Below are 8,199 nucleotides of genomic sequence, written 5' to 3' on the forward strand. Positions count from 1 at the left end.
ACACACACATCTTGGTTTATTTATTTAGATTTAAGATTAGACCTATAGTCAATCAAAATATATCTCAGATTCACAATGCAATATATAAAATCATTAAACATACAGTACATATACAAAATATAGCCTATAGACACACACACTTCTATAGATTTTCTCACTCTTACCCCTGCCTTGGCCAACCTCGTCTTTCTCCTAGTTCTGTATCCTTCTCAGATTATTCCCCACACTTTTTTGAATCTGGTATCTTGTTTTCACTACCTGCAGCTCATGGAGTGCAGCAGTCTTTGTGAGCATCTTCCTCTTATTTTCTCGAAGCAGTCAGCCTTGCCAGCAGCTGCAGCACTACAGGAGGCCAGTCATAGTGAGCCAGTCCTAAACACTCAGCAGTCTTTACATCTTGTCATAGTCACATAATTGTTTAATAAGCTAATATATATCCTATGTTTGTTATAATATCTCTAGTCACAGGTCACCTCCAGTAGAATCAGCAGCAACATCACCAGCAACCCCTCAACAGCAACTGTTCCCTGTAAGTTATGTCAGCCCGTGTACCAGAGCTGGGTATTCCCTGTGTTTCTTTTTCAAAACTGTGTCAAAGCATTTGCTGATTTATCCATACAGAAGCATCTGTATACGCACATCAGCAAGGAATACATAACGAGATATTTCTGTATCAATATTTTGAGAGCAGCCCTAGATCCTTGTTCAATGTGCCCCTTTTATACTTTGAGCACCTTCCCTTCCAGAGGTCTCTGCACTGCCCTGAACCTGAGTACAGAGTGCTCAAAATGTTCTCAGACGAGCATTTAAGTGGTTGCTGTCAGTGATGGTAGTTTGTTAAAACAGGAAAGGAGGCTTCTGACATGGCTTCTGGAGATTATATACTTTTTGATGGAGAGGAGCCAAAAATGTCTAAGAAAGGACGGGGGGAGAGTAATTATTTAAAAATATAGACTACAAAAATCACCACTTGTCAAGTCCATACTGATGAAGTCCGAGTGTCTGCCAGTTTCAGAGCGTGGGATTTGTCAAGAGTAAGAATTAAAATAAGCACAGATGATTTAAACATTATGTGGATTTCAAAGAATGACAAGGCAAGCAAGCTCACACATACTAAATATACAGTCAAAGTTACTATTTACATTTTGTTTACATATCGTTTTGGAACTCTGCTGACAGTTGAGGTGGGCTTTGTCTCCCCCTACTGGATCACACTAGCTTTACAGTGCAAACAGCAGTAATGAGTGCTGAAGTAGACTCATGCTTTGAAATCTCTCATCACAGAGCACTCTGAGGAAACCAGGCCTAATGCAGAGGCTGGCAACCAAAGAGCCCATCCCAGAACCAAAGTGTGCTTAGAAACACAGCCTGGTCTGACACTCCCTCCACATCTGAAACAACAGCACAGGGATGAGAAAATGATTCCTCACAGACTCCAGGTCTTGGTTTTGGTTTCTTTTTTTCCATATTGCTTTGCTCTATCCTGGCTTCTGAGATGTAACCATAAAGAGGCAAAGTGTCACTGCACAGTAGGGAAAAGGTAGTGAGACACAATGTACAGACATCACTACTAATAAAGTAGATAAGAATTATAATAAGTGAAAAAACATTGAATTCCCCTTTGCAGGAGTAATAAAGTATTCATCTTCTTCTTCTTCTCCTCCTCCTCCTTCTTCTTCTTCTTCTTCTTCCTCCTCCTACCTCATAACACAGAAAGCTCTTCTATGACTACAGTGAAAGAGCCCCGTCACATAACCTACTGTACCTGCTTACTTGCCTGGTTACAACCTGTACATCTCATTTATTAGCCCTGCCTGTTTATACCAGTACACATCACAGTATATAGTAGATGTATTTATTTATTTTACTACCTGTTACAAGCTGTTATAATCATTGGCTATCTATTTATGTGCCTTTTCTCAATATGTATATTGCGTAACCTGTTTAAATCAGTATACATTTTACCAGTACACTTGTCTACAGAACTATATTTGATTTCTATCATTTAAGTTCTGCACTGTTTTATGTCTTAGATTCAAATTTTACTTACTTGATTTTTAATTTTTTTAACATATGTGAGCAATTTTAGAGGGAGCCTGAGAACTAAGAATCTGTTTATAAGCCATTGCTTCAATTCAGTGTATCATGCAAGAGAGTTTCAACATACCGGTGTATGGTTTCATCATGCCACTTCTGGTAAGACTGCACCCATAGTTGCACAATAAACGTGAATTACACAAACAAAAGTGAAAGATTATAACGTGCAGATTTCACAGTAAATGAAACAAGAGGGAAATATTTACAGTAGGCTTTACTAGGAAAAGAAACAGCTCTAGTTTAACTTCCAGTGAGAATCTGACTTCAGTTGCCATTCATGTACACCTTTTAAGCCATTTTTATCTCGTTTTGCTTCTGATTGGTGAGGCTAGTCATCTTTAGTGAGGTCCCTTCACTGCATGGTTTGGTTAAAGGCACTGGGACAAAAAACTAATTCTGTTTTGTTCTGTGTGTGTATCTGTATAGGTTTCTGTGAAGAAACTTTAGTGGTGAGTGCATGGTGGCACCCCTGGATATTTGTTACCAGACTTGGCCTCTTTTTTCCTTTTTTTTCTGTAAAACATATTAATAACACCTTTTGTCCCTAGTTTGGGGAATCATTTCCCTCTTAGCAGCCATATTCAGTTCCTTTTTTTCATTTACTGAATAAAATTCACTTTACTTTTCAATCATGTCTCAGCCCATCAGTGAACAACAACCAGTGAGATTAATCTTATAGTTATCTGGCTGTACATTTTTTCTTGTTGGTATTTCAATTCCCAAGGTGGTGTAGCTGATAACTTACATAGCCTACTTTCCATCAGTCTCCCTTTAAGACGTCATGTATGAGAGTATATGGGCTTCTCTTTGCATATTTGCCTAAACAATGATTTGAGATTTTTCATGCTCAGGGGAAAAAAAATAGGACTTCACATTTAAAAGCATTCAAGTCTCAAGTACTGACTTGTTGAAATCCCATAAGAATGAAAAATACGGCAGACATTCATTATTTCAGTTATGATCGAGGGACTTTATTGAAAGAGCAGCTTAAAGAGTCGTTCAATTAATTTATTTGACATAGTGTGCACAATAGAAAAATGTGAAAAGGTAGGACTAGGTCGGCTAGTATTTCGTCGTGGCCACATCACGGGCCTACAGGAATGCCCCCTGATGCAGGCTGGTGGTGGTGCAGGGTGAATAGCAACAGCTGAAGATCTGAATGAGATGTGGAGCGGGACTTCTGATGAGCTCAGTGGAAGGACCCACAGACGCTGCCCCTGATAGAAACTGGAGGCAAAGGAGGTTGAGGAGGGTCTCGTCGATTTGACACTGTCATTTTCCCTCTCAGCAGCCATATTCAGTTCCTTTTTTTCATTTACTGAATAAAATTCCCTTTACTTTTAAATCATGTCTCAGCCCATCAGTGAACAACAACCAGTGAGAAACTGGAGGTAAAGGCGGATGAGGAGGGTCTCGTCAATCTGACACTGTCATTTCTAACACATGGGTGCTCCACCCTTTAAACTTGAATAATAATAATAATAATAATCTTTATTTGTAGAGCACTTTTCAAAAAGTTTAAGTGCTTTAACAAGTGTAAAGACAATAATACCCCAAAAAGCAATACAGAAACAAGAAAGAAAACATTGAAAAGACTAAAATACACGTTTAAGATAAATATAAAATGAGTAAAGCAGAATAAAATAAAAGGGACAAAATAAAGTCAAATAAGATCGGGAAAAGGCTCTCCTATAAAAGTATGTTTTAAGAAGGTACTTAAAAGAGTTAAAAGAAGGGACTAAAGAGAGCCGACGCTCTGTCCCCTTTAGTTTTCAGTCGAGACTCTGGAACAGACAACAGACCTCTGGCCGAGGATCTCGTGCTGGTGTGTATGGGACTAAAAGGTCAGAAATATAACAAGGCGAGAGGCCATGAAGAGCTTTAAAAGTGATCAATACAATTTTAAAGTCAATTCTAAAACATACTGGGAGCCAGTGTAGTGAAGCTAAAATAGGGGTGATGTGGTCATATTTCTTTGTTCTGGTTAAAAGCCTGGCAGCTGAGTTCTGGACAGTCTGGAGTCGATCAATAGATTTTTGGGTTAAACAGGTGAAAAGGCGTGATGAGATGAAGGCATGTAAAATGGTCTCGGTGTCCTTAAAAGTTAACATAGATCGAATTTTTGATAAAAACATGATTGAACAAGCTTTGTGGTGTGCTGCTCGAAATTTACTATCAAAATCCCATCAGTCCAGCCTCTGTAGCTCCGTAACGAAAGATGGCACGCGACAGCAGATTCTCCAAAATGATTGGCCATGGGAAGATTTATAAGCAGCCACACATCTATGAACTCCATCAAACATTGACTACTTCAGTAGCCAAAGCCGGTTAGGTTAACACAGGAACACACAAAAACTAAGTAAATTTTCTTCAAGGAAGAAGGCTACACAACATAAAAAAGAAGAAAGCAAGAAAGAAAAACGTATTATCAAGCAGGGGTTGACAGGTCTGTTATCTACTGGATTTCTGAAAAAAACACAGGATCTTATGGAATAGTAAGATTTACGTTTTTTAAATATCCTCTAGAACACATCTGTCAACCCCTGCTTAATGGGGTTAGCGGATCCATTCTGGTAAGTCGCGACTATTTTGAACAAATTGGCTAAGCTTTCTGTTTTTCATGCAGGGTGTTTTGTCTGTAGCCTTAAGTTGCCGAATCCTGACCAAATTTAAAGCAAAAGCTACAAACGTTTAGGCCTATATGCTACTTTAAATTAAATTATCTTTTTATCCTCCTAATCAAATGTTTTTTCTTTAGTGTCTGCAGCCCCAAGCCATGCAGGTAACTATACTCTACACTTTAAATTTAAACAACACGTTTGTTAACCAACATCAAGAAATCTTTAACAAACGTTCGTTTTCTCTTCTTGTAAGAACATCATTTGGACCCAATTTTATATGTGTAGCCTAATATTTGGGAAGGCTAGAGGTAGAGCGGTCGCCCACTCGGGAATTAGGCAGTTCAGTCTGCACGTCGAAGTGTTCCTGAACCCCATCTTACTCCCCAAGGCTGTGCCACAGTGCCAGATTAAAGTGTATGAATGGGGCGAGGTGTAGTGAAACGCTTTGAGTGGTTGGAACACAGTATAGGCTACAGACCATTTTACCAATAAATCGATTTTTTCCCTCATTAAGCCGGACAGAAGCAGACAACAAGTTCCTGAAATGCTTGAGAGAGAAGAGATGTTTTCAACCAGTTCCACCGAGGTGCAGCTCTTCACACCCCAGAGGTAAACTCCAGAAATGGCATGCTGTTTTAGCCCATTATTATAACTCTAAATAGGATAATAATATTACAGTAATTAATATTAAGCATGCTTCAATAATGACCCCTATTTTAACATGATTTATTTATACTCATGCCCTTTGGGGTTTCTGTGATCTTACCTATTTATTTTTTCAACTAACTAGTCAAATACATCAAACTTGGTGAAGAACAACACAAACGTGTTATATAGGCCTATCCTATAGGCCTAGCATCATTTGTCTATTCCTTCCATATCTTAAAATGAACTGCTGTCAAAAAATTAAATAGCCTACTTTTTATGATGATATGGTTACGGTTTAAGCATAGAAACTACTTGGTTGGGTTTAGGGAAAGATAGATTGGGTTACAGTGAATTGTCTTAAGTTTAGGGGAAGTTAGGGCAGTTCAAGTTTAACTTTTTGGTGACTCATCCATTCAGCCTGACCTCCTCCATACACAGACTTTGTCACTTAATTAAAACCAGACTTCTTCTGCTCCTATCATATTTACTACGACTGCAGAGGGCGTTGTCACTTAAAGTAAATGTCATGAATCGACTGATTCTTTTGTTTTTCTTGAGAAGACAGTATCTCTCGGCTGTGTTGTTCTACTGAACTCCTTTAGCCTATCTTGAGCAGTATTATAATGCTTTGTCCATCCCAATGTCCAACCAGTGGAGAGGATATTGAATATGAAATAGGCCTATCTTTCAATCCAACACAACCACAGAGTTCACTTGGTCTTTGACAAGTTTGTCAGTTGGCAGTTTACAGTTGTAGCTGAATGTATTCAGTTTATGGGGATCATTGCAGCTGAAAGGTTAAATAATATAATGTTAAGCACAAGATTTTGTCGTGTGAATTAAACTAAGTTCACCCTTTTTCATTATCCAGGGAAGAGGACCAGCAGCAGGAGGATCATCTCTATGGGCTGGAGAACAACATTTTTCAAAACTATTATTTTGATGAAGATTTTCAGTTACCTAACTTCAATATAAATATGTTTCATTTGCATTCTTTCAGAAACCTAAATTTATACCTTATTGCAATTCCGGTAAAAAACAATTTGAGCCCAGTTAGAAATGCCAGTAATTTACCTTCAATGATATCAAGAACAGCCAATTTACAAGATTTACAGGCTGCACTTGTTTTACCAAATTACAGCCCCTTTGATTTCAGTACTGTAGGTATAAGACAGACTTTCTGTACACAAAAAAATCTTCTGTGGTTAAAAGACAATTTTAAAAAGCAAACAAATTGTGTCAAAAAGGAACTTTTTAATCGAACAATGAAATTATTTTCAAATGTAAAAATGTATTAGGTATTAATGCAGTGCCTGCAGGTAGACATATGGAGTTTTGGCTGAAATATTACCACAAGAAACATAAAGGGGGCAAACAATATGCATTTGCTGTTATTATAATGAAAAATGGTAAATATAAGCATTTTCAGGGCGTTTGTCCATGTTATCGAGACAAGAAGAGGAAAAATTCTGCTTCTCCTTCCACTGAAGTTACATCACACAGTGAGGAAAGCTTAATTCGACAAATTGACAAATTTCTACTGAACAACGGAACAAATGTGCGGCATATTTTAATTTATACTCTCAACAGTCCTTGTTTGAAGAGAGAAAAACATATTGAGCCATGTATGTTTAAACTTTTAGAGATGGCTGATCAGTGGCTCAGTAAATATGGATTTTTTACTGATGTGGCGTTCACAAAGTTTTGGGGACTAACGGGTCCAAATTATTTTGCAGATCTCAAGTTCTCTGACATCTCAAGTCCCAGCAGCTGTTTTTATCCATATGTTCAAACATGCAAGAAAATCCCTTTCAAACTGGACAGTACATTTTTCAGAAAAGATGTTTTAAAATGTGGTATCTACCGGACACTCTTAGATATTAAAGACACAAAACAAAGAAGCAAACCAAAAGATGATATTCAATCGTGTCTCCACAAACTTGTGAAACTGGCAGAAAATTCAGTTAATCTGAGAAAAGACCAACATGTGGCCCGTGGAGTGAAAATAATTTCTTCACTCACATTTCACCCACTGATCCACAATAAAATTATTGACATTTTTACAAAGAACTGGAATGAAATGGTTATCTATAGTTCAATGTCACCTATTAGAGAACAAATAACCACAGATTTTAACACTGCTGTAGTTCATCTGTTTCTAAAAGACCTTAAGTCAACTTTGGGGAACAGCAGCCCTTTACAGCTTTATCAGGTCCCCAGAAAAGAGTGAGAATATGTTGGATTGATTAAATACTTAATTTCACAATATTCACAATATTATATATATTATTACAAAATGTATATAATGTTGTTATATTATGAATTAGTGACGGAAATTAGTTTAGTTTTATTGAAAATCATTTTTGAAATAATACATTTTTAAATGTTGGAAATCTTAACTTTGGGTGTCATTTGTAATTAGAGCTCTAATTACTGTTGTAACTCAAGTATAGATTTTGTCTGGATCTTTGTTGACTGTTTCGTCCTGAGCTCGTGGCAATAAAAACCTTAAATTGATTTCAGTGTGCTTTGTTCTGTTATGGGAATTGGTGTGTTAAAATGCTCATGTGCTTGTTGTAGCTGCCAAAACATAATGAAGAATATGCACAGTTAAGTATAACCTAAGAGTGAATGTTGACTAAGGATAAAGTATGATTATTATTAGACTTCTCTCTGTGTCCCTGTGAGGTTTGTGCAGAAGTATTCAATCTGCGTATCAACTGCATGAAAACCGTGAGAATTGAATTGCTATTCATCTCACTCTAACTAGACAAAACAGGTTTTGTCTTTGCCACGACAGTTACCTCATCATCTAAAAAAAGTTTCTGCCTGT

The 8,199-nt window shown here is 37.4% G+C and overlaps 1 protein-coding gene across 1 annotated transcript; it reads left to right on the plus strand.

Moving 5' to 3' along the window:
• Nucleotides 1-4,389: 4,389 nt before the first annotated feature.
• On the plus strand, nt 4,390-7,883 carry LOC119919364. Its single transcript, XM_038739768.1, has 4 exons — nt 4,390-4,670; nt 4,856-4,879; nt 5,233-5,327; nt 6,238-7,883. Exon 4 carries the CDS (start codon nt 6,694-6,696, stop codon nt 7,594-7,596), a length of 903 nt encoding a protein of 300 aa, XP_038595696.1. The 5' UTR covers nt 4,390-4,670; nt 4,856-4,879; nt 5,233-5,327; nt 6,238-6,693; the 3' UTR covers nt 7,597-7,883.
• Nucleotides 7,884-8,199: the final 316 nt, after the last annotated feature.

The sequence above is a fragment of the Micropterus salmoides genome, unplaced genomic scaffold, assembly GCF_014851395.1.
Source record: "Micropterus salmoides isolate LMB-PRFRI ecotype aquatic unplaced genomic scaffold, ASM1485139v1 Ms_hic_scaffold_2695, whole genome shotgun sequence".
NCBI lineage: Eukaryota > Metazoa > Chordata > Actinopteri > Centrarchiformes > Centrarchidae > Micropterus > Micropterus salmoides.